The sequence below is a fragment of the Salmo salar genome, chromosome 14 (genome assembly GCF_965601325.2).
Source record: "Salmo salar chromosome 14, fSalSal1, whole genome shotgun sequence".
In the NCBI taxonomy this organism is placed as follows: domain Eukaryota; kingdom Metazoa; phylum Chordata; class Actinopteri; order Salmoniformes; family Salmonidae; genus Salmo; species Salmo salar.
The window spans coordinates 26,282,501-26,310,371 of NC_138304.1; the positions used below are offsets into that span (position 1 = coordinate 26,282,501).

The 27,871-nt window shown below is 45.1% G+C and overlaps 1 protein-coding gene across 8 annotated transcripts in view; it reads right to left on the reverse strand.

The window, feature by feature from the left end:
- Window positions 1–27,223, reverse strand: part of LOC106569261 (E3 ubiquitin-protein ligase RNF220) — a 157,145-nt gene extending 129,922 nt beyond the window's left edge. For 4 of the 8 annotated variants that reach the window (XM_045694102.2, XM_045694101.2, XM_082960857.1 and 1 more), the window contains exons 1-2: window positions 26,876–27,220; window positions 16,754–17,571 (exon numbers count right to left, since the gene is read on the reverse strand). In XM_045694102.2, the coding sequence (XP_045550058.1) occupies window positions 16,754–17,399 (646 nt within the window). In that variant the 5' untranslated portion in view covers window positions 17,400–17,571; window positions 26,876–27,220. Of the gene's footprint in view, window positions 1–16,753; window positions 17,572–26,875 lie in introns of all 8 variants that reach the window. The other 4 variants (XM_045694098.2, XM_014140452.3, XM_045694097.2 and 1 more) reach the window with 2 other exon arrangements.
- Window positions 27,224–27,871: the final 648 nt, after the last annotated feature.

The following is a 27,871-nucleotide window of genomic DNA, read 5'->3' on the forward strand; positions in this document are numbered from 1 at the left end:
CTGATTCTAATTCAGTGTTTAATTGTTGAGGGAAGAGATGGATTAGTGACAAGATTAAAGCTCTCCGATTGCTTTGCTTTCAGTGTTTTCCAATGTTCTCTTGCAGAGAGCTGCCCCTTGGGAGGACAAGAGGAGACGTGAGGAGCGAGGAGAGGAGAATGTTCAGGAAGTCTGTGGTTCTGCTCAGTAAAATTAGTGGGGAAACAACTCCTTCTTCTCCCTCTATTTTTCCAGCCTGCTGCAGGTCTGTGTGCCTGCCTGCCTGCCTGCCTGTGCCTGCCTGCCTGTCTGCAGAGAGCACAGTGCTGCACAGCCTGGTAGCCACAAGGCTCTCCAGAGGGCAATGAAGTTCGATTTGCCTTCATCTATGGAGCGCTTTGCATTAAATCAAGTGACTTCTTCAACACCCGAGAAGTTCAAAAAGGACAACTCTCCCTCCTTATAGGCATCCGAGAGGGGAATATTAAAGGAACAAGCCACACCTCTTAAAGCTGATCCATACACAACATCTCCCCACTGAACAGGAAGTCAAAATATGATAAGGAATGCGGAGATCAAACAAAAAGCCGTTGCCACCCTCCCAATTCTGGAGCCCTTGGTAGAACACAACATGAATCTAGAAGGAACTGTCCAGTTAAAAGGGCATGCTATTAATGACCAGCCACAAACACAGCAGACTACAAATGGAGCCCACCAGGACCCCCCATCTCTGACTTAATGACCATTGACTGAGACAGGAGTCTAGAAAGGGAAGAAGAAGAGGAGGAGGAGGTGGAGGAGAGGGGGGTGAGGATGAGAGAGTGTGTGGTCCCGGACAAGCGGGCTCCTGGGGTGTTCCACTACACTGAGAACAGAGGAGGGGAACTGAGAGGAAGGAGACAAGGTGGCGAATAAGAAGGCAAGGTGACAAGGCATCAGGGAAAGAGCAATGAATTATTTATAAGGCCACTGATGGACAGGGATGGAGAGAGAGAGAAAGGGAAAAAGGAGGGGCAGGAGAGCTGGGCTGCTGGTCGGTCTAGCTACGAGGAGGGGAGGACAGTGGAGGCCGAGGGAGACTTTCATGTGGCAGACACACTTAGTGCCTGCTGCTCCATCCCTGATCCTACCCTCGGCCTAGCCATGGACCAGTCCAGAGAGGAAGAGAGGGTGGTGGGCCTGGGTTGGGTAGGGAGGGGTATTGGCTGGGGGCTTTGATCGTAACCAACCCTCTCCCTCCTGACACATTTGCCATCTGTGATCAGAGAGAGAGTAGAGGAGGAGGAGGAGGAGGAGGGGGAAGTGATCAGCGATCAGCTCCTCTAACCCTGTGTGTGCATGAACATAATCCCCCTTGAAATCCACTGCATGACCATCCTTAAAGGTGAACACTGGGACCATACCTATGTATCATCACTATTCACTAACCCCTCTCTAACATGCTAACATATATTATTTTATGGTCAAGTGAATAATGGCAAGCTGAAAGGCCAGTATCCCCTCCCTCTGTGGGTTGGCTTTAAAGAGATTCATCATAGAATTAAATTGAACATAGAGAACAAATGCTAGACTTACAAAGGTTTATGACATAACCCCTCTAGTATTATACATCTATATGGGATCCAGCACATTCTAGGTTAGAATTCTGAAGGTTTCTGCCTATACCCATGGACGCAGGAAGATGTTTTGGGGTGGGGCTGCTGTCGACAGGAGTATTTTCCTCTGCTCTGCTGACAAGTATTTCTCTCCCCTCACACAGGAATAATTAAGGCCTAGTTCAATCATTTTGTGTAATTTTAATATAAATATAAAAATCTATATAATATCAGGGGATGCTGCAGCACCATCAGCACCCCTACTTCCCCTGGCTAGTCCTCTACCCCCTTTACTATTATTATATATCTCTATGGACTCCATGCTCCAGCCCCATGCTCCGCCTATACAAACCAGTAGACAGTTCTGTAGCCAGGCCAGACCAGTTGAGGAGGTTAGGAATGGATGCTGAATATTTAACCCTTGTTGAGTAGCCTTGGTTCATTTGTCAGGCCATGGTTAAATGCCACCATTAGCATTCTGTTGGGTTATTGACTGCCAGGGGGGCTCTGTCAGCTGGATGATGGATGCCTGCTGCAGGACACCCAAAACCAGACAGCCCCAACCACGTCGCTGGCCATATCGATGGAATAGTATTAATACAGGAGGAAGAGGCCTAAGGGGCTACAAGCATTACCAACACAGACGACAAGCCAGATTAACACACACACATGTATACACGAACGCACTCACTCCACTGTACAACACAAATTAAAGTCCACACTCAAACCAGCCGGGCACATAGTTTCTCCCTTTTACATCTATTTCACTTTCAAATGTACTTTTGTCTTCTCTGTTTGCTTTTTCAGTAAAACCCCCAGGGTACTGGTGTTCACTTCATATTATCACAGTATGTCCTCAGATCCCATCAGATCATCATTACCTGGTCTGAGCTGGCGGTCATTTAACTAGAGCACTAACAGTGGGCTACAACCCAGCAGGACCTCTCCCCAGCATGCACTCTGCTATCTGTGAACCGCCAATGTCCGAGACGACCTGGCGTGTCCAGCTCTGCCCCAGCAGCCCCAGCAGTCAGCCATTACCACGGATGCCAAGTACCTTGCCCCACGCTGCCGTGTAAGGTCAACTCCCAGTGAACACCTGACCTCTTCTCTCCACTGATCATGATACAACAATGTTTGTTGCTGTGACATTGCTGCAAAGTCAGTCTTTTTTACAAGTGGATGTTAGGTTTACATCTGTTGGAAGACACACTGTGGGCCATAGCTTTAGGAGCTAAGGAGCCTTAGCTACACTACTTTTTAAAGGAAAACAGGGTATTATAATCATAGTATTTATACAATGTTTATATGAGGCTTCACAGTATCAACTACCAATGATAACAGTTCGATTTGTAAAAAACCTAATGTAGTGTGTACGGAAAATACTGAAACCACTATCTTTTGGCAAGCAAATGATCAAATCCCTGCATTCTTCTTTGCATTAATGAACAGAATCTCAACGGATCTAAAGGAAACAAACTGTAATATTGAAACATTTTCTAAAACATTGTGCGTTGTTGGTGGCAGGTTTGTCAGGGTGTACTAAACAAACAGTTTCCTCACCAGGATCTGTCTCTCCTACTGCCACACTGTCCCTGTCCAGTGTCAGTGAGAGAAGGCTTACGACCAATAAGACAGGAGCACTGAGAGAGAGAGAGATGCTGGGAGCGCTTTCCCCTTGGCTCTGCTTGTTTCTACATGCTAGCTTTGTTTTGTCCTCTTCTGAAGGATCCTTGGATCTCCTCAGGCGGCTCCCTGCAGCCTGGCTATCGGAGGGATTCCAGTAAAGCGAACTAGAGGGAGTTCTGAACTGAGAGCTTGGATCAGCTTGTCTGAGAACAACAAGACAACACCATATGCCAGAAATAGATTGAAACACTGGCTTTCTACACACCACACACACACACACACACACACACACACACACACACACACACACACACACACACACACACACACACACACACACACACACACACACACACACACACACACACACACACACACACACACACACACACACTTCCTACTGGTACAAACACAGAGACACACACAGAGATGTTGCTGTCTTTTATACATTCTGTTCTATTCATGTCTTTGTGCTTATTATATTTTTCTGCTAGTGAGGTAGCGAGGGATCTGTGTTTAACTTGTAGAGATGAGGAGCCATACTGTGTTGCTCCTGACGCTCAGTCTCTCCCACCACACACCACTCCTCCTCTTGGAGGGAGCACTGGAAAATCAATATATCTTTGAATGGAGGTCAGAAGGGTGGCTGCTTTGGGAGAAGTGACAGATTTTCTCTCTTCTGCTCCTCTAAGCCCCCTGCCTCCCTTCTATCTCTCCCCCCCCCCCCCCCCCCCCCCCACTCCTCGACCCTTCAGCACCCCCCCACCCTCTCCCTTCCAGGAGGGCAGAATTCCGAGCATTTTACCACGGGGATGCGATATTAAACATCCAACATCGAAATGGAACCCGCAGAGTGCTGGAGCCTGCCTCAGTCTGACATGACTACAGGATTACACCTCGCCAGGTGGGTTACGGGGCTTAACTCAGACAGAGCCACAGTCAGCCACGTGTAGCCAAACAGGACCACTCTATAAAGAGAAGAGAGCTAGGACCCCAGTCCACCCCAGATTAGCCCCCAACTCACCACTTTCAGGTGTCATTTTCAAAAGCAACAATTTTCAGCTCTATATCTCAAAATTGTCTCTGTTTGGCTGGCTGGTACACACAACAAATGTGATGAAAATGACCCACTGAGGAGCAACCCAGGGGCAGTTTTCATCTTTGATTGTAGGGGTGGTTGGGGTGGAAGGGGGAGGCACTGGTTGAGACGATTGTGGACCCCACGCTGAGAGGGTTAGTCAAACGGCCGCTGTTTCCCTTTGATGTGTCACATAAATAAACTTCTGCGCAATTCCCCGCGCCCCCGCAGTAACGACAAGCATCACGACTCTCAGAGACTCTCAGACGAGACGGCGTAATCACTGATCACCGAACGAGATGAAACATAAGGACCGTGTCTCCTACTTCTGACACCACGGTTTCATCTAAGAAAGTATTTTGAAATGAGAGACAAGTAAAGAATTAAATTGATTTTCTACAGCTGTGGAATAATTGTTGCTAATCCATCATTATGAAAAGAAACCTGCTGTCTCCACCAGGCTGCACATCACCAAATGAACCATTGGAATTGTCTCACACTTTGAGTTAGTAAGATGTGTAAATGTATTATATCAATTCTTACCACAAAATTAAACAGAGGTTGTTTAAAATAGTCATTTTTGTTGTTGTTGGGAAATAACAGTAGTGTATTATTGGATACCGACCAAACAATACTAAAGACAAATATATTACATTGTGATTAAGAAATCCCTTTGATCATTAATTGTCAATTAAGGCTGCCCCCCCCCGCACCTCTCTGATTCAGAGGGGTTGGGTTAAATGTGCAAGACACATTTTGGTTGAATGCGTTTAGTTGTACAACTGACTAGGTATCCCCCTTTCCTCTTTTTTTACATAACAAATGCAAACACACAAATTGAACAGCGGGTTTAGCATTTAACAACCCTACAGGAGTCAACATAGATAATGCTCCTAATCTTAATATTACAAAACAGGATCATTCTAAAACAGATCTAAATAAATCCATCTCTATTAAGCTTTATCTAAACACCTCAGGCCAGGTGACAAGATAATACTTTATCTTTTATTTAACCTTGATTTAACCAGGAAAATCCCATGATGAAGTGACGAGTAAAACAGAGAAAGAGAGAGCGAGAAATGGAGGGGGGCCCGATTGAGATCCATCCTTGCTTGGTAATGAATACTGCGGGGAGCATTGATGATTGTAATTATCAAATTGCTGTTTTAAAAGGCCATTGATTGATGTCATTAGCTCAGTGAGTGTTTACTGATTGCCGCATTTCGGCGTTCACTCATGCTGGGCTCTCACACGTAGCCTCTGATTAGCCCAGGAGACTAAGAGAAGGAGGAGGGCACGAAGTGAGCAATACGTTTACATGTACTGTATACCAATGTGCATATATAAACCCTACAGACAGACATCACGCACACACACACACACATTTATATACACACACGCGCATGTACGAATGCTCGCACACACGTAGTCATTCATCTTCACACACACACACACAGACACACATAGCTTACACACACTCAAACACGCAAACACGCACACTTATCGGCACTCTGCAGGGCTACTGTATTCAATTATGTCAAAAGCCTTGTTAGAAGACAACTGAGAACAACAGTATAAGCCATCATGATAAGAGAGTGGGAGGGATGGAGACTGGTGGGGCTGCTGGTTAAGTGCCTACTTGAACAATTTCCTCCTGGCTGCTTGGTTACTACCCCCCTATGGACCTATTTACTGGCTTATAAAAGCACCGGCTGCAGGCGCCTGGACACGGACAGGCGGTGTGGTTTGGTGTGGTGCAGTGTTGTGTGCTGTGGTGCGGGGTAGTGTGGTATGTGGTGTGGTACACTCCACATGACCAGACAGACAGCCTGCTACACATCTCTACCCGACACCTCAATGTCAACAGAACTAGCTAAGAAAAAATATAGAACAAAGAATGAAAGAAAGAAGAACTAGAGAATTGAAACTGAATAGAACGAGAGTAAAGATGTTCGGTGTTTGAAATTCATCTTCCTTCAGAAAAAACAAGAAAAACTAAAGTTTCGTTGTCACATATACTACCAGATAGGTGCAGTGAGTGAAATGTGTTTTGCTCAAGGGCTCATCGACAGATTTTTCACCTTGTCTGCTCAGGTATTCAAACCAGTGACATTACTGGCCCAACTCTCTAACCACTAGGCTACCTGCTGGTTACTGGCCCAACGCTCTAACCACTAGGCTACCTGCTGGTTACTGGCCCAACGCTCTAACCACTAGGCTACCTGCTGGTTACTGGCACAACTCTCTAACCACTAGGCTACCTGCTGGTTACTGGCCCAACTCTCTAACCACTAGGCTACCTGCTGGTTACTGGCCCAACTCTCTAACCACTAGGCTACCTGCTGGTTACTGGCCCAACTCTCTAACCACTAGGCTACCTGCTGGTTACTGGCCCAACTCTCTAACCACTAGGCTACCTGCTGGTTACTGGCCCAACTCTCTAACCACTAGGCTACCTGCTGGTTACTGGCCCAACTCTATAACCACTAGGCTACCTGCTGGTTACTGGCACAACTCTCTAACCACTAGGCTACCTGCTGGTTACTGGCCCAACTCTCTAACCACTAGGCTACCTGCTGGTTACTGGCCCAACTCTCTAACCACTAGGCTACCTGCTGGTTACTGGCCCAACTCTCTAACCACTAGGCTACCTGCCGCCCTAAGAATACTTTAGAATAGCTACTATGACTCCAATGATTAACAAAAGCACCGCTACAGACAGATAGAGGCTGGGTAACTAATACAGAGAGAAGCTGGGTAACTAATACAGAGAGAGGCTGGGTAACAAATACAGAGAGAGGCTGGGTAACTAATACAGAGAGAGGCTGGGTAACTAATACAGATAGAGACTTGGTAACTAATACAGAGAGAGACTTGGTAACTAATACATATAGAGACTTGGTAACTAATACAGAGAGAGGCTGGGTAACTAATACAGATAGAGACTTGGTAACTAATACAGAGAGAGGCTGGGTAACTAATACAGATAGAGGCTGGGTAACTAATACAGAGAGAGGCTGGGTAACTAATACAGATAGAGACTTGGTAACTAATACAGAGAGAGGCTGGGTAACTAATACAGAGAGAAGCTGGTTAACTAATACAGAGAGAAGCTGGGTAACTAATACAGAGAGAGACTTGGTAACTAATACAGAGAGAGTATGGGTAACTAATACAGAGAGAGGCTGGGTAACTAATACAGAGAGAGGCTGGGTAACTAATACAGATAGAGACTTGGTAACTAATACAGAGAGAGGCTGGGTAACTAATACAGAGAGGGGCTGGGTAACTAATACAGAGAGAGGCTGGGTAACTAATACAGAGAGAGGCTGGGTAATTAATACAGACAGAAGCTAGGTAACTAATACAGAGAGAGAGTGGGTAACTAATACAGAGAGAGGCTGGGTAATTAATACAGAGAGAGGCTAGGTAATGAATACAGAGAGAGGCTAGGTAATTAATACAGAGAGAGGCTAGGTAATGAATACAGAGAGAGGCTGGGTAACTAATACAGAGAGAGGCTGGGTAACTAATACAGATAGAGACTTGGTAACTAATACAGAGAGAGGCTAGGTAATGAATACAGAGAGAGGCTAGGTAATTAATACAGAGAGAGGCTAGGTAATGAATACAGAGAGAGGCTGGGTAACTAATACAGAGAGGCTGGGTAACTAATACAGAGAGAGGCTGGGTAACTAATACAGAAAGAGGCTAGGTAATGAATACAGAGAGAGGCTGGGTAACTATTACAGAAAGAGGCTGGGTGGGTGACAGCTATTGGATTTCAATATGAGATAGCTGCTCAGTAGAGGACGCACAATTAGAATGCAGGATTTAATCAATAGGCCTGCTGACAGATGGATTACAAAGGTAAATAGATGATACATGCTGATAAATAATTAATTGGGGCTAGTGAGAGGAGGATTGGACGGAGGGTGAGTGACATGAAGGTAGCTAGGGGGAGAATGGCAACACTTTCCTAATGGCCGTCACCTGTCACAATGCACCCCTGCATTGTTGGTCGGTGTGAAGGACCATGCAGATCGGATTGAACATGTGGCAGTATGGAGGTATTTTCTTTATTCATGGTGGTTCCGTGATTAGCAGCTGAAACTGTACAATGTTTCGGCATCTGATGGAGCATGGTGTGAATAACAAGGAAATGCCCACTTGAACGGTTTGAAACATGCCTATTTAGTTTGCTGATAATTCACTGTAATACCCATACATTCAATTGTTACGTTTCTAGTTTTTGTTTCTACTGAAAAACCACTCTAGCGTATTTTCAGTGAAGACTGAATATCACCGAAACAAAAGCTACAGGTGCATTTCATGTGGTTGTGAGGTAATGGTTTGAAAAAGGAGTGTTATTGTGGCACAGCTCCAGTCTGCAACACTGTGAAACATTGTGCAACCGTGTGTTAAAACAGGTAACGATCCCAAACGCAGGCCGCAATCACTTGACAATGAATTATTCCAAAATTAGGGCGTAACATATATGTGTCCTTTTGCCAAGTGGGCTTTTTGGAAACAAGCTTGTCACAGAAGACTGCATCCACAAACTGTGAGAAGATTAGATTACAGAGACGAGAAGAAGGGGCCAGAGCTAGCGAGGACAGAGGGAGGGAGGAGAAAGAGAGGGAAGGAGGGAAGAAAAAGAGGAAAGGAGAGGAACATAGGAAACATGAAGATAAAAGAAAAAGGGGGAATAAAAGCGATAGAAGATTACATGCCAGTTGTCGTGGGGGTCTGTCTAGCCTTGCTCTAGGTGGGGGTCTGTCTAGCCTTGCTCTAGGTGGGGGTCTGTCTAGCCTTGCTCTAGGTGGGGGTCTGTCTAGCCTTGCTCTAGGTGGGGGTCTGTCTAGCCTTGCTCTAGGTGGGGGTCTGTCTAGCCTTGCTCTAGGTGGGGGTCTGTCTAGCCTTGCTCTAGGTGGTTGTCTGTCTAGCCTTGCTCTAGGTGGGGGTCTGTCATGCCTTGCTCTAGGTGGGGGTCTGTCTAGCCTTGCTCTAGGTGGGGGTCTGTCATGCCTTGCTCTAGGTGGGGGTCTGTCTAGCCTTGCTCTAGGTGGGGGTCTGTCATGCCTTGCTCTAGGTGGGGGTCTGTCTAGCCTTGCTCTAGGTGGGGGTCTGTCTAGCCTTGCTCTAGGTGGGGGTCTGTCTAGCCTTGCTCTAGGTGGGGGTCTGTCTAGCCTTGCTCTAGGTGGGGGTCTGTCTAGCCTTGCTCTAGGTGGGGGTCTGTCTAGCCTTGCTCTAGGTGGGGGTCTGTCTAGCCTTGCTCTAGGTGGGGGTCTGTCTAGCCTTGCTCTAGGTGGGGGTCTGTCTAGCCTTGCTCTAGGTGGGGGTCTGTCATGCCTTGCTCTAGGTGGGGGTCTGTCTAGCCTTGCTCTAGGTGGGGGTCTGTCTAGCCTTGCTCTAGGTGGGGGTCTGTCTAGCCTTGCTCTAGGTGGTTGTCTGTCTAGCCTTGCTCTAGGTGGGGGTCTGTCATGCCTTGCTCTAGGTGGGGGTCTGTCTAGCCTTGCTCTAGGTGGGGGTCTGTCATGCCTTGCTCTAGGTGGGGGTCTGTCTAGCCTTGCTCTAGGTGGGGGTTTGTCATGCCTTGCTCTAGGTGGGGGTCTGTCTAGCCTTGCTCTAGGTGGGGGTCTGTCTAGCCTTGCTCTAGGTGGGGGTCTGTCTAGCCTTGCTCTAGGTGGGGGTCTGTCTAGCCTTGCTCTAGGTGGGGGTCTGTCTAGCCTTGCTCTAGGTGGGGGGTCTGTCTAGCCTTGCTTTAGGTGGTGGTCTGTCTAGCCTTGCTCTAGGTGGGGGTCTGTCTAGCCTTGCTCTAGGTGGGGGTCGGTCTAGCCTTGCTCTAGGTGGGGGTCTGTCTAGCCTTGCTCTAGGTGGGGGTCTGTCTAGCCTTGCTCTAGGTGGGGGTCTGTCTAGCCTTGCTCTAGATGGGGGTCTGTCTAGCCTTGCTCTAGGTGGGGGTCTGTCTAGCCTTGCTCTAGGTGGGGGTCTGTCTAGCCTTGCTCTAGGTGGGGGTCTGTCTAGCCTTTCTCTAGGTGGGGGTCTGTCTAGCCTTGCTCTAGGTGGGGGTCTGTCTAGCCTTGCTTTAGGTGGGGGTCTGTCTTGCCTTGCTCTAGGTGGGGGTCTGTCTAGCCTTGCTCTAGGTGGGGGTCTGTCTAACCTTGCTCTAGGTGGGGGTCTGTCTAGCCTTGCTCTAGGTGGGGGTCTGTCTAGCCTTGCTCTAGGTGGGGGTCTGTCTAGCCTTGCTCTAGGTGGGGATCTGTCTAGCCTTGCTCTAGGTGGGGGTCTGTCTTGCCTTGCTCTAGGTGGGGGTCTGTCTAGCCTTGCTCTAGGTGGGGGTCTGTCTAGCCTTGCTCTAGGTGGGGGTCTGTCTTGCCTTGCTCTAGGTGGGGGTCTGTCTAGCCTTGCTCTAGGTGGGGGTCTGTCTAGCCTTGCTCTAGGTGGGGGACCTGTTAGCAGGAGCGCGGCTTCAGCCCCTGGCTCTTTAAGGGTGTTCTGGTGGGGACAGACCTTTCAATACGTCTGCATTAGCATGGGCAGGCCGAGGGCCGTGGAATACGGGCTCTCCGGAGAAATAAACCCAACAGCTCTGTACACTATGAGTCAGTCAGTGACAACTAAAGAATCTGTTCCAAACCTGTTTAATAAAAGGGAGGAGAGGAAAGAGGGGATGGAGGACTGGACCTCCAGGGTGTTCTGCCCTCCTGGTGCCCTGTCTAGCAGCCTGACCCCTGGGGAACGGGGGAACGGAACTGAATGCCAGCTGTGGAGGTTCTACTGGACTCAGCGGGCTGGTTTCACTGGGGTTTTATAGAGGTTGAGTGACATCAGCGCAGGGCTGGAATCCGGACCATGGGAATGTAGCTGACCCGGGGCCTGGGAGATGAAATGGAGGGGGCCAAGTGGAACGGACGGAGACTGGGCCCCCCATACTGCTGCTGCACACACACACACACACACACACACACCACACACACACACACACACACACACACACACACACACACACACACACACACACACACACACACACACAGGCACACACAGAAAAAAGAAATAAAGCCCATTGTCAGGGAAAACATACCACCACAATATTACCAGCTATATAAAGATTCCTGTTTTACATTACGACTTCAATCGTCCCTTCTTTTGAGACTTATGTTCTCATATTGTCTGGAGCTGAAACAAGTTCTCTTTCTAGCTCGGCAATATGAGAAAAACAGATAAAAAAGTTCTGGGCTTGTGTTCAATGTGTCCATCCTTTAACTGAGCACTGCAAGGAGCTGTTTACTAGTCCAGAGAACCCAGCTGTTCCTTGGAGGAGGGTGTCGCCGCTCATCTAATTTCCCCCCGTTCATTTCCCTAACAGTGGATCCAGCGGCTCGTTTCAATAATCGAGGCCGCACACCAATCTGTGTCCAATTCAAGTGGCCGATCCAACAAAGCCCAGGCAGGAAGCGCTAATCCTCGATCTGCATTGCGCTGCGACAATGGCACAGCCCACTGCTCTTCTCTTTAACACAGCGTTGTGGTGGGTAGACACCTGCTGTCTACTGCCAACAACCACCCAACGAGAGAGACAGAAAGAGACTAAACAAAGAAATGGAGGCCAGAGGGCCACAGCACCCAGGAGCTGGGCGGGAGAGGAGGTGGTGGGGGGGGGGGGGGGGGGGGGAGACTGACAGGGAGGCAACATGAGAGGACAAGCCTTTTAACATCTGGGTAACACAGACGAGCACCCGGGCTGCAGCCTAATTATTAGAACACTCTTACTTAACTTAACCTCGCCACTAGACCGTGACAGGGAGAGGAGAGCGAGGGAGGGAGAGGGGATGAGATCAGGGCAAGAGGAGGGGGGAGCAGGGAGCAGATTTTTGTGGGGATGACAATGTCTCCTTGGTTATTTAAGTCTTCACCTGCCAGAATGAAATGAATAGGGGTTGTTGTAACTAAACAAAAAATTCAAGAGCCTCGTAAGATTACAGGAATTCAAATATAAAGGGAATTCTATTCATCTAAGGCATTTTCTATTCTTATCACCATCATCAGTATCATCCTTACTCTTTGAGGATCCTCTCGGTGATTGTCTCCTTTTCCTGCAACTGTTTCCCAAAGTTTGTGATATTTCCCTGGGAATAATAACCACACTGATGACATCTGCTCTTTGAAAGAAAAAAAACACCTCCTTATCCGACTGACTGTGTGTTTTAACAGCTGTCAGCGCACGTTGCTCTTTTGAACATTGGATGTGAAGAACGGTGGAATAACTGCAAGTTGGGTGACAGATCTACAAGGCAGGAATGACAAACATGAAAATCTGCATCAATCATAGTGACGAGGACGGAGAGGGAAAGGTACGGGCCAGTAAATCATTAAAGTCCCCAGCTGAACAGTCTGCCTGGCAACTGGTGTCACAGAACCAGCTATGGAGATGGAACTACATCCTGTACTGCATTCATTTTTATATCACAACAACCTAGCTGATAATATTCAGAATACAAGGTGGTCTTGAATACAATGTGGGAGGAACTGAATCCTGATTCTGAATCCTGATTCTGAATCCTGATTCTCCCAGACGGACAGACATTAGATGGGATATCTAGCCTAGTCTGACTGGCCTGTCGTCCGACTGACTAGCTGGTGGGTCGGTCAGTGGCTAACCCCAGTCCTGACTGACTAGCTGGTGGGTCGGTCAGTGGCTAACCCCAGTCCTGACTGACTAGCTGGTGGGTCGGTCAGTGGCTATCCCCAGTCCTGACTGACTAGCTGGTGGGTCGGTCAGTGGCTAACCCCAGTCCTGACTGACTAGCTGGTGGGTCGGTCAGTGGCTAACCCCAGTCCTGACTGACCGGGCTGGTGGGTCGGTCAGTGGCTAACCCCAGTCCTGACTGACTAGCTGGTGGGTCGGTCAGTGGCTAACCCCAGTCCTGACGGACTAGCTGGTGGGTCGGTCAGTGGCTAACCCCAGTCCTGACTGACAAGCTGGTGGGTCGGTCAGTGGCTAACCCCAGTCCTGACTGACCGGGCTGGAGGGTCGGTCAGTGGCTAACCCCAGTCCTGACTGACCGGGCTGGTGGGGGTTAACTGTGGCCCTGCCAGGCACCCAGTTCCCCGTAAATCAGCGGGGATTTATGGAGACAGGCCTGTATGGCTCACAGCTTGGTCACGTCAGGAAGGAAGCCCGCGTGGCTACACTGTTGTCTTAAGGATTCTTCTCTTTTATTTCAGCTGCTCAGGAAGTCAGCTGGGGTCTGTGTTTCAGCTCTAAACCACACTGATTGCTCATCCTCCTTTTTTATTATTTATTTGATCTCTCCTTTTATCTCACTTTTTCTCTCTCTCTCTCTCGCTCACACACACACAGCCTTTACTTTCCTCTCTCTCACTCTCTCTCTCTCTCTCTCTCTCGCTCACACACACACAGCCTTTACTTTCCTCTCTCTCACTCTCTCTCTCTCTCTCTCTCGCTCTCACACACAGTCTTTACTTCTCTCTCTCTCTCTCTCTCTCTCTCTCTCTCTCTCTCTCTCTCTCTCTCCCCCTACTCCCCAAGTCAGGCTTGTTGGGGATTGTGGAAGTGGGTTAGCTGTTCAGGGTCATGTTCAATGCTCAGCTCTGCCGTGCAATTGTGTGGTGGGGGAAAAACAAACAAACAATCTCCAGCTGTCACACACTCACACAGGGAGATGTAGACTCTCACAAAACACACACATACACACACAGGAACAAACACACACACACACACACACACACCACACACACACACACACACACACACACACACACACACACACACTATATCCATAAAAATAAATGGCACACACACAAAACACACAGAGATACACAAATATAAAATCACTCTCACAAACAAACAAGTGTTCTTCTGTCTTCACTGAGCTTCTGCATGTGACTGTTTCAGTGTAAATATTCATGTGAATTTTAAACAGGCAAATGACTCCTGATGCCTGTAAATAATACAGTATAGAAGGAAAAACCTTTTTATTCCTGATTTCAGAGGATAAATATGTAGTATGAATACACTGACTGGTAATAGCTTATAATGTGACATGCGTATATTATGCATATATATATTATGCCATGATGGGACCTTTATGTGGAGGTTTAATGGTTGACAGCATAGCGTATTAAAAACGTGCCAGTGACTGTACTGGGAAGATTTGGTGGGCTTAACACTGAGGGGACACTGCTCCAGGAGTGACAGCAAGCAGCTAGCTATCCAGTCAAGGGGAACCCAATTTAAGTCTCTTATATAAAAGTGCTGGAAATTCAATTGCATTAGAGCCCTTGGTGGGCCCAGGTTTAATCGAATTAGACAAGACTCCAAAACAGAAAACAGAAAACAGCTCTCAAACTAATTTCCCCCCTCCCAGTCCTCACCATACCCTACACCCATGCCGCCTTACTCCTCAGTGGGGATGCCAAACCCCCGGTCCCCTAGTCCACTGGTCCCCTTCCACCATAATCTCCTCTATATCAGTGAGGATGAACCAGGCCATATCGTAATCAAATGACACCAATATCAGCTTAAGGCACAGTATCAGCAGATCTGGATGGTATTGGTAACGTTCATAAGCCTTTCTCCGGGAGAATTCATGTAGCTGCATTTTGCAATTTCCCAATGCCTCAAAATGAAGGACATATAATTCCAACTATTTCACTTGTTCCATCTACACTACACGTTACAAAGTAGAAATCGAAATGCATCTCTCTGGTTCTACAGCTGGGCTGACGTTTACAGTTCCTCAAAACCACCAAAGTGGCTTTAAAACAGGACTCATATGAGAAGTAATCCTTTATGAGAAGTGCTATTTCTTTCAGTTCTCTCCCTCTTTCTCTCTATCCTTCCCTACTTCTCTCTCTTTCTCTCTCTCCATTCTTCCCTACTTCTCTCTCCCTCTCTTTCTTCTGTCTGGGTGTGTCATTCACAGCCTTCCCTGCTCCTCTAGTGTTTTTTATCGGATCAGTCTCAGCTCGACGCCCTTGTCTCTCATGTGTTTGATCAAGGGTGGTTCGATCTCCCGCGCTCTAGCACTCCCAAGGAGAGGGAGAGGAAATGGGGGAGAAAAAGAGAGAAAGAGGGACTGAGACAGAGAGAGAAAGATGGACTGAGACCGAGAGAGAAAGATGGACTGAGACAGAGACAGAAATATGGCCAAAAAAGCACAGGGAATTACCCACCATCATAATGAGGCCTCTGTCCCCTGCTCATCCAGAGAGACCCCCACTCTCTCTCTATCTCACCCTCTGTCTCTCTGTCTCTCTCCCTCCCACCAATCTGTCACAAGATCAGATGGATTGTGTTGACATGTGTAGGAGTTGTTAGTGCTTGTGCAGAGAGAGAGGAGGGTAGGGGGAGACATGGGTAGTGGGTACTCCGATTGAACGCCCCTTCTGTTAGAGACATGTCTCCTGCCAAAGTTTGGAAAGCTGGGTAATCCCCTGTTAATTTGCCACACTGGCTGGGTGAGTGCAGTGGTATGATGAATGCTGATGACAGGACTGTGCCCCATCTTGTAGCGAGTCACTTCCCAAGTAATCAGATTCAAACAGAGAGCCAAATGGCCTCCGCTCATTGACCAATGCTAATATCCCAGAGCTTGTGGGAGTCGGAGTGACAGGGACAGGGAGGGACAGGGGAAAAGGCAGAAAGAAGGAACCAGAAAATCAGTGTACTGTGCTGTGGTGGTGACAGAGAACATTATCAGTAGGAAGGGTGTGTGTGTGTGTGTGTGTGTGTGTGTGTGTGTGTGTGTGTGTGTGTGTGTGTGTGTGTGGTGTGTGTGTGTGTGTGTGTGTGTGTGTGTGTGTGTGTGTGTGTGTGTGTGTGTGTGTGTGTGCCTGTGTGAGAGAGAGAGCGCGTGCTCGCACATGAGCGTGTGTGTATGCGTTCACCACAGACCACAGTGAGAGGAGAGGACAGAGTCTGTGTGTGTGAGTAGAAGGCCTATTGAAATGTCTTTGGTTTTCACAGGCTGCTGTATTCGGAGTTAAGGTTCACAGGGTGAATTACGGCCAGTTATATTACTGGACTCTCACTCAGCAGCATACTTATTCTTCTGAGCACGCCCTGGTCAGGAAAGGTTATGCCATCATTTGAATTTCCCAAATTCTTTCACTTGCACTTACCCAAGAGAAACCTCCATCTCATTTATGAATTAGACCTGTGGAGTTCCTTGTAATGTGCTCTGTGAAACACTATCTGAACATTCTCTGGTAGTTGAATACACTTCTCAGATGGAATGGGTGCTGCAGTCTCTACTAAACCACAATATATAGTATGTGCTGTTTTTAGATAAATGTTTTCTTGTAAATTAATATCAAAATCATATTGTTTGTGAGGCATGATTTGATAATAAAGATAACAAATCATTACACACGTTTTATGTTTCTTTACTTTACAGACTAATCAGACCTTTGTGAAACATTAGATAACGGTAAATGTACTCACAGCGTTCGATGCGGTCTTCTGGGCTTGATGACGTCTCACGGTCGGACAATAAGCCTGACACTGCAAAAATCTTTTTCCCAGCGTCCTCAACTGCTTTGAGGGCGCTTGGGGACCTGGAGGGGATCTGTGCCCCAAAGTCATACTCTTTACCCTCAGCGTCCGTGTAGCGCAGATGGGGAGAGGCGTCTGCATCCAGGCAGCCTTTGAGGCGCTTAGCTGGGGTGAAGGCTGACTGATAGCCCCCTGCCCCGTCACGGTCCTCTGGGGGGGAGGCGAAGGGTCGGAAGGCCCCCACCCCACTGTGGTTCAGCATGCTGATGGGGGAGCAGTCCAGATTTGGAGGGGCAAACTGGTGATGCAGATGCAGCAGGGAGGAGGGGAAGTCCCGGTTGGGGAAGCCCCCGGGAACGGCTCCCTGACGGTGGTACATGGAGGCGAAGGTGTAAGAGCCGTTGTTGAACGGCAGGTGCATGTCCTTTTCCCCCATGGAGACGGGCACGCCGAAGGGGCGGGGCTGCTGGCAGGGGATGGAGGCGTCGCGGCTGGCCTCGGCGGTGGAAGCCAGCACCATGAGGGCCGGGGATGCCAGAGGGTTGGGCAGGTAGGAGGACGACTCCATCTTGAATGCAGCCCGGTGCAGGTCCATCCTGGTACCTGGGGAAGGGGGTTCCTGGGCCCAGAGGAGGGGCTGAGAGAAGAAGGAGTGGGGCGGGGTGTCCGGGGTGCGGGAGGAGGCTCTGGACACGCAGGTCAGGGGAAGGTGGGTCCTCACGGAAGGGTCCAGTCTCACTGTGGGGTCATCCTCCTCAGGTCACCTTCTGTAACAGGACACACAAGAAGTGTCATTTTCATTCAGCACCAGCCATCAAACTATTTCAAACAACATGTCAGAACCTCTTTGAAGAAGAGTCACAAACTTTTCCTCAGAGAGAGATCGGGGTTGGATCAAGTCTATCTAAGCGGCTTATTTCTCCATCTCTCCATCTCTCCCTCCCCTGCCTGCAGCTGGACCAGAACCGTCTGTCACAGATAAGGGCAGCGCCCGTCAATCTGATAAGGCCGGGCCTGCTCATGTGAACACTCGTCCCGGGTCCCCAGCCTGCATACTCCAATGGGATTGTGATAGTGATATCATATCAGGCTGCCATCTGCACAGCCAGGAAAATTTGACTGAATGAATAAATTAGCTGCACTTCACCTCTTGACCTCTGGAGCAGTGAAACAGACTGAGACCCTCAGGAGGATTAGATGGTCAGATTGGACAAAGTGTGTGAGGTGATTTAATAATGAAAAGCTGGCAAAAAAAAAAACGTTTCAAAGATTTGAATCCCAAAGGGCAGTTTGAAGGTGGTCATAAGTTAGGGTATAACATCAGCTCAAAAGAAGTGACCTCATCTACAACAACCCAAAACAAAACTGAAGCTACGTTCAGGGTTTTATAAATCTGCATTTCATAAATCCATATTTGCATTCATATTCCATAGATTTTTACATTCATATCACACACAGAAAACATTTAAGTTATGTTGATATGCTATCATAAAGTCACCATTGATTTATCTAAGTCCTCAAATGTTGAACCAATTCATGTGGATAAGGTCAAACCTGCAGCGTCGTCTACATCCCCCTGCTGTAGCTCTTCAAAGCCACACAGAATATCTACCCACATCAGGCTCTCCATGAGAATTAGCTGAGAAATCTTTTATAGATATCAGCTGTCCTGAACACCCATTCAAATTGATTTAAAACCTGATCTGAGCTTTGGCACATTGCACACACATGCAGCCTCCCTCAGAAAAAAAAATCCCTTTACATTTTCACACAGTGCCTATGGGTCCTGGTCAAAAGTAGTGCACTATATGGGGAATAGGGTGCCATTTGGGACTCAGCCTTACAGTGTCAGGGGAATGTCTGTTGAAAATGGGTTATACTACAGCGCTCAGGTCTGGCCAGATGCCCAAGCATCACATTACACTCTGTCTTTCCCCCTAATCTATCCAGGAAAATAGCACCTTGAAAATGTACCAATAACTAAAGCCCCATTCATGCCCCCTTTCATCACAGAGTCTTTCCCTGAGTATCAGATCTCTACCCTGGGATCACCTCTAAAGTATGACTCCATGTAGGTGTTGATAGCCAGGTAATACAGTGATAAGTACCTGAATATTTCCATTTTATTATCATAACCATCAGCTCGCAGAGCCGCGGACTCAGAGTGAAACTGACAATCCAATAAAAGGACACAGGATATCCCCTTATGGAGAGAGCCGGGGAAAAAGCAGATGTAGGCTGAGTGTTGTACCGACGTGCTAATCATTTCTCTCTTCTCCGGCAGACGAGGGAGCCGAGCCGAGAGAAGAACTGAGCTGCTTGGTGCCGGAGCTACAGGAACAAATCTTGTGCTCCCAGGGTACTTGAGTCCGCCCACGGGGCTGGAGGCTGACACACACTGACACACACACTCCTCTGCTCCACACCATGCCGTCGGGACACTGATACCTGATACACGGAGGTCTTGAGACGCCTCTATCTCCTTCCTACACGTTCGTCTTATAATATACTACGTCGTTTTAAATATGTATATGACGAGACTGAGTAATACAAGTTCAGCCAAAGTTGAAAATCAATGTCTGATAACCGAAAGATCACAAATGAGGATTTATTATCCTTATCACTAATGACGAACACAATAATTGTATTAACACTGTAATAACATTGTAATACCATTGTAATAACATTGTAATGACCTATAATACATATATAGTAGATGTCAGAATCTACTGAGAATCGCTCATAAATATAAATATACTGACAGGGTTCATCTGCATTTATAACAGAAATGTCACAAGATATCACTTCCATGTTGTCATGATTTGATTACTTCAGGTAGACTGGTGCAGCTGTCAGTCAAACATTAAACACAACCTATTATTTTAGTTGTAAGTGACAATATTATGATATCTTGAGAAATTGCAATGTCAACAACAATGAAGTATAATATCATTCCTATCAGAAAGGCACTGATGTAAAATAAGCTATAGCCCTCGATAAAGGTACAAAGTTGGGATGTCAAACATAGTTTCCGTCTGGTTGTTTCAGGAGAGAAACGCAGATGAATCCAATTTACATATAAAAATGGACTGTCAACTATGACTGCTGGCCAAGAACAGGAGACCCAAGCGGCTTAGGTTTCCTTAGAGAGCGTCATTCAGACCACAGCTCCTGTACTTTCCCTGTCTGTCAGTATATTTAGAGACTGTTGACAACCGTGAAAGTGCCACTCCTACATTTTATTACAGGACAGGGCAGACGGTGTCATTCAACTACTCTGGGGAGGCAGAGAACACACATATACAGACACAAACACACACACTTGTACACATAGGCACATTATCTATGGGGAGGACATATTTATACAGTTTGCAAGATGATGTTGTGGTAATTTGGTAGATGATTCAAACTTCGATCTCTCTGAACGTATAGGAAGGGACATGGACCCAGAGATAATCATTTACTTTTTAACACTATCTAAATAATATAATGACATTAAAATGCATTACTTCCTTTAATTCAAGACAAATGCACAGGACAAACCCGATTACAATCCATCATTTAATCAATAGCAAAAACATCCCTGTAACACAACAGATCATTTTCAAAATCCACAAGTTGAAAAAAAAAGTTGATTTCTCAAAAATTAAAAATAGTTTATAGATAATATAGGAACCAGACACATTTACATGTGCATATATAATACAGTAATAAATATAATTTTAAAACTGCTCTACCAAACCTGGCAACTCTATGAAACATTAGAGGAAGTGTTCTCTCCTCATCTGCATGTGATTGTAATACACATAGTGAGAAGATGTTGGCACATCTCAGAGCAGCTAATTACACTGTATTTCACACAAATTAGCCAAACGTGCTTTTATAGGCACCGTAAAACCACTCAGGCTAAAGGGGACAAAACCTCTAGACATTTTGGAAGATATTTTTTTAATACAGGTGACAGTTCATGAGACGTCACTTAAAATGGTAAAACATGATCGTCTAGGTAAAAGTCAAATAGATTTCAACCGCCTGACGCGGGGAATTTGGCATCAAATATTTGCCGTTATGACACAAACAGGCAGAGTCAACTGGCTGTGTGGTGGAAGGGTTGGCAGGGTGTGTTTGCGTCGCGCTGGACATCTCACTCAGTATTCTAGACAGATAGTTGTGGTTGATGTCCGGAGGACAGTCAATACTATTCAAACATAGTCATTCATGTCTGCCCCTGTGATCTCTGTACACAACGTAGCTCAAATGTTCCTTCTGAATCAAAATCAGGTGTACTCGCCAATATCAAATCTATACGGGGAGTTATTCAATACAATGTCGCTGCAGCAGTTGCTGTTGTACAAAATATGCTACAGTGCTGAGAAATAATGACACTTTGGCATATTCAGCTACAAAATCAATAAGGATTGGACAAGCTGTGCCACACTGCTCGTATGGCAGTTCACTAACAACTAATACATTTTACTGGAGTGTACGACACAGCGTGGTGAATACTAATGAAATATCTAGCAATCAGTCTTTAAAAATATTAAGAAATCCTAGCACTCTCTTTCTTTTTGTTTATATTTGAACCATTGGTTCGGTGTGTGACACACCCAAAGTGACATTCAGCTCTAACTGCCAAAAGGAGAATGGGATTTATTTTCCAAATAAGCCGTTGTGAGCTAAAAGGAAAGTGAAACACATTGATTCATGGCAGACAAAATATTTTTGGGGTTTCCTGACCTGCAGAGGCTATTCATTTCAGGGATGATGGACTGCTTGCCTCACACAACCCACCTGAGCCAACTAATTCCTTGCTAAACCCAGATTATTTGCAAGGTGTCGTGTCTAGCTCCCAAAGCGCCAAAGCCAGCCGTGGAATACAAAGAGAACCCTCTTTCTCTCTCTGTCTCTCACCACTGACCATCTCACTCACTGAAGCAGTACAACCTATTTGTAAATAGAGAGAGAGAGAGCGAGAGAGAGAGAGAGCGAGAGAGAGGGGAGAGGAGAGGAGTGAGAGTTGTGTCGCTTTTCTCCTCTATGAGCCTCCACCCTCCCAGCTCCCTGCATTGGGCTTGGGCTGAGCCTGGGGACAGTGAGCCCTGAACTGGGCTGAGGAGTGAGGACACCACTGGCCTAGCTGGCAAGTCACTGGATGTTCAATAACAAGCAGTTAGCAGCACAGTGATAGCATGCCTCAAAGCCTTATGACAACTTGTTGGCCAGCTCAACATTTAAAACACCAGACACTAATTCAACCAACACAGCTGCTATTTACTACAGGAGCAGTGCCATGGGATATTGAAGGGAAGATTTGGTTGCTGTGGATGAAACTGACATTTAGAAGACTTCCAAGCAGTCTTTACACAAAGTAACTACACTTTCATAATCCATGGGTATAGTACACAGTGTGTGTGTGTGTGTGTGTGTGTGTGTGTGTGTGTGTGTGTGTGTGTGTGTGTGTGTGTGTGTGTGTGTGTGTGTGGTGTGTGTGTGTGTGTGTGTGTGTGTGTGTGTGTGTGTGTGTGTGCATCAATCGGTGCCTTTTTACTCCCAAGCCATGACTGTAGGAAGATAATAAGTAAACAAAGATATCTGTCTACAATCGATTGAAGCAAATGCACTGATAATGCCTTCTGGGAAGAAAATGTACTTATTTCCAAGCTCTTAAATTTTGGTCCAGATAATTGACAAATGGGGAAATCTGAGAAAGAAAATATCTGATAATGATATTGAACAAAACTCATCCAATTAGTCAGGCTAACCCTGAACGGTCTCCTGTTCTCAATGCCTCTCATGGAGAAGAGATAATACTGCTGTGTACAATTCAGTCAAACTGTTACAAAAGGCTTTTGGAAATATCTGGCAATATGCTACTGAATGGAAACAAGCAACACTCATCAAAACGGAACATTATTCAATATCATTTGCAGTTATTTTTCAATAAAATGCATTACTTTCAAATATCATAATAGTCATTTCTTACTCATGTGTACATTGTAAAAAGCAATACAAGTAAACATTATTGCAGATATAGGCCTAACCCGTTCCAGTGCTACATAGCCTAGACTCTTCATCTCCCTGTCTTCATCTCCCTCAGATTTGTACCCTCTATTCAAAAAGCACTGATGACAGAAAAAAATCTGAAAAGTGAATATAATATGGACATTAAGTCGCCTACAAACATAAACAGCATATAATTTCCTCAAGACTGACCAAAATAGACTCCAAATCACAAGAAAAAAAAATGTGTGAAAAAATTAAGGTTACTCAAAACGTGCTGCCGATATTTCTATGAAACGATGACTGAAAACAATATCATACAAACAGGAAATAATGAAACGGATGTATTGTATGATTATTCAGATCGAATATTGCAATACGAAACGAATTAGCCAATAGCCACAACAATTTTCTCAGCATTTTCCAGCCCCAGAGCACAACAAAGAAAACCAGACAACCTTATTTGAAACAACATTTCAAATATTTGCTCTGGCTAAAAAATGCATTTTCAAACGCAACCAGTTCTAAATGACAGGTGAAGTGGTCAGAATAACGCAATTTGGGTGAAAATAAAACATTTTCGTTTGATTAAATATTCCACACAACGCACTGACTAACCTACAATTATTCCAACTGAAGAATAAATATTTCTTTAAACAAATGTAAAATGCACACGGTGAAACCGTGGGTGCATGTGCGATATATTTCTCCTAAACCCTATGTTCAAACACTTGTTATTTACCGACAGAGGTTAATTTTAATTACCATACCATGCCGCCATCTGCATGACAAATTACCTTTCAGTCAAGTGTTTGTTAGCAAATCAAAATATAAACATGATAGGGACTGGTTGGAGGGGATGGGGTGGGCGGACCCTTCCGCGTTTAATAAAGAACGAATAAGTAGCCTCGATATTGAAAGAACTAATAGGCCAAGCGTCATCAAGACGATGCGATAGAGTAATCCATAGTTAATTTACTATCTATGTCATCTGGGTTCGTGTAAATCTGAATAAAACGGATGATCAGTAGCCTAGTAAGTAAATATATTGTTATTATGCATATCATGACGTTAATAATTCCCTATTGATCAAATATGAAATATAGCCTACTTTTAGCAGCAACATCTTAGATTCTGTCTCTCCTTTCCCTCCCATTAGTTCAGCTTTCGAACCACACACAGTGAAGAAGACGCTCTCTCCCAATTGAGAACGGATAATGTTTCATTCCGCCTGCTTGCTCTCCTCTCCAGTTTTTTAATTCCACAACGCTCAAATCCAGATTAAAATAACTCTAGATATTGATTCGGGCACTGGAATCGACATACATTTTAGTTCAGTTCTCACTTTGCAAGAGGATCAATGGGAAGCAATAACAGCTGACATCGCTGCTGGGAGGGATAGAAAACAAGGACTGGGGATACAAATCGAAACCTGACAAATAAATCATCTTTTACTTTTCTTCCGAACTAGACTTTCTTTTTGCCTGACTCTTCCCACGCAAAACAAATACGGAGTAGCCAATCGTTTGAATACGCTAAGGGAGATTTTATACCACATGTTCTACATGTAGGAGATTAATTCCCATAACATTGCCCATTAGCAGTAGGCCTAATTAGCCAAAAAATAAGGATAAAATATATTTTTCTAAATGGAAATGTCCTTCTCCACAAATTGTTGCGCTGTGAAAAGATCAGTCGGATATTCCACCTGCTCAACGCACTTAGAACACCCAAAATATCCGTATTTGTCTGCACATAATTTAATATTTAAAATGTCATCATATAACTGGCATAACATGTTAATTATGATGTATTAATTAGCCTAGCATAGGCCTAGAAGACCATACGCCAAAACGTAACTTTTTTAACTTGTTGAAAACCTACCATGATTAGAGAAATAATCAGACGCAGAAATAATCCGAGAAATATGAGACGCATGTGAGAGAGCACTTTAGGCCTATAGGCTACAAGTAACTTCCTCTTTTATGTATAATTCAAGTGAACATTGGGTAATAAAAAAAGGAAGTCTGAGACAATGCTGATAAATCACCTGAAGCGACGAAAGCGTGTTTTACTGTTATATTTTTATATATTTTTATCTAGCCTAGGCCTAAATTAGGCAATAATAATTTGACAATTTCTGAATAATAGATTTCTTTTTTTTCACGTAATGTTTGTGAAATAAGACGTTAAAGTTTTTTTCTTTTTTAAACAATAGGCTATAGTGAATTAGCGTACACACATATCAATTAGGCCAATATAATTTCATTAAAAAATATGGAAACTTTTGTCTGCGTCGACTGGTGGATATACTTGTACGACTCTAATCTTTCCAGTTGGCAAAAAAATTGGTTAATTGCAGCCTTCCGTTATAACAGCTATAAAAAAAATTATATGGCATGTAAACAGGCAATTTATTACATTTTGAAAGCAAACATTTAAGATGTTCATCACGGATGAAAAATAGCATACTGTTAAAAGACACAAGGCAAGTTGCTAACAAAGTCTTTGTTCACTCGTGCATCACATTTTAAAAGTTAAACAATTATTCTATCTATTGAGTAAAAAACGAATAGGCCTATCTAAAACTTTAGACTATAACATCATTGCACAATTATAAAATGTTTTATTAAATTAAATTAGTGAGTGAGATTTTACAAACACTGCTCATGAATGTTATAGGTTGTTTTCATTTTTTTCATCAACTGTGAATTAACCTCGACTCTTTATACTTTGGAGCAACTAGTTTACAATCGTCGGTTGGCGGAAACCTTCCAGCTTGTAGCAAGTCATTTGGGGCAGGATGTAAATTGTAGTGGTCCGTAGTAAACAGGTGTTTCCCTCTCCTTTCTATCGGCTCACTCTCAGACCACATCTTGACTAGTTTTCGATTTTTCTTTCCGAGGATAAAAGTTAACGTAATTGATGGTTGTTACGCAACCTTAGTCAACAAGTAGGTTATTTGCTCTGCCTGTCTTTAAATATAGGCTGTCTTTAAATATAGGCTATTCAAGTACGCTCACACACACATACACACAGAGAGAGCAAACATTAGGCTACCAAGTCCAGAGAAAAGGCTAAATGTACACTATGTATCACTTACACTTTTCCAAATAGCTTAGTTTCTTGTGTATGGGTGCTGTGCAGAAAATGTTATGACCACTGTTCAGTCATTAACTTAAAATACATCTTTGTTAGGTTTAAAAAGCATTAACGGCTACGAGATATAATCGGTGTATTTAAAATAGTCACAGTCAAGTATGGTTACAAGCACCTTATTACACGGTAGCCTAATTGAGGTTTTACACAAAGACACCAAAACGTTCACTTTTAATCTGTGACGAGTGACGTTTCTCCACGGTATTCTTTGGATGACTAAAAGTAGTTCACGCGCATTAGATGGAACAATGTTGTAACTTCTTGGCCATGTCCCCCACTGTAAGCCATTATCCAGGTAGTGGGCGCAACTACTCAGAACTACTTATAGGCCTAGCTCGATTTAAAGTAAAACTTCTGGTGTTATAGGTCGGCTATATGTCAGGTGATCCTTCCACATGTGATGGATAGCCTATGCCTTTTCCGACCAAACTTGAACAGAGCGCTACAGGAGCGCATAAAAACAACGTTCAAAACATGAGGTAAAAGCTCAAACTCAAAAAGCTCAAAGAGGTAAAGTTGAATAGCTACCCTGAAACTTGTGGAAACACTGCTAATGTTTCAAACCAAGCTTACCCAGAACGGGTTCAGAAGTTAGAATGCATATTTTTTGAAACAGTGCGCTGCCTAATGCATGCGTCACATGGGTTGACGATAAAATGCCAAACGCAAGTCTAAGAAAAACACTTACAATTCTGAACACTGATTGTGAACAACATTCACATTTCAAGAGGCATGGGTGACGACCACACAATCAGTAGCCCGCTAAGACATTTGATACTTGAGTTCACGCTTGAATAGTTGGATAGCCTACAGCTTGATTCGTTGTGCGTTAAAGTTGGACGACAACATAATCCCAATAGGTAGTAGAGCACAACACAATGCAATCACTGTCAAAACATTCGGAGTACTTACGTTGTTATAAACAATCCCTTTGAAGGTCCTAGATATTCGTTTATCCTCACAACCGAAACTTTTCAATGGCAGGCTGGCGAAAGCACCGGCGATAACGGAGTCGCATGGGAAGGAAAGTAGTAACACCTCGCTGCAATGTTGCGGTGTGGAGAGCCAGGCTGTCCCCAGCTCTTGTGATCAGAGTGGTGTGAGTTGCATGTACCGCTGAGAGAAAGGGAATCTGCGTGGAGTCGAAGAATAACGAATAAATGGCAGAGATTGGATCTAAAAGGTAGATGAGCCGCTCGCAAACAGTGTTTTAGGTGCAGTGCTGCCGCTCAGCGCTTGGTTTGCTCAATGACTGACTTTCTCTCCCTTTCCACTTTCCTCCCTTCGCAGTTCCCCAGCCCCCCTCTCTCCATCCATCCATCTTCCCCAGGGTGGGTTTCAGTGCGCTTTGTGAACAGTGAATGCATTTTCTTCTATCTTCGCCCTAGAAATGAAGTCCACTTCTAAACAAAAGGTACATCCTAACTGGAGACTATTTCCAGTCAAAGACAAAGACATGCGTGCGCCCGCGTTACAGTAGGCCAGTAAAATGACAAAGTTCCATACGTGTGAACCTCTCAAAACAAGCTGCTTATGCAAAGTAATTAGGCTACCATTTAGCATAACTTTATATAAACATATATATATATATATATGTATATTATTTTTGTTTGTTTGTTGTTGCAAGCCGTACAATTCTTAGAGACCATAATAACATTTCTAAGGATGTCACAGTGCTACGTTGCTTATACAGATTGTTTAAATCATTGTCTATTGTGGGTCGGTGTCAACAACGGTATTGCATGCCCGTTCCGGTAAATGGTCTGTTCAGATATTATCCACCTACTGGAAAGATATTGAATTGCATGTATTGTCCATCAAATAGCAGAGCAGTGTGTCTGAAACTAGTATCACATACATAACATAACACCTATGCATTGTTATTAAACTATGCTGTAAAGTAGATGG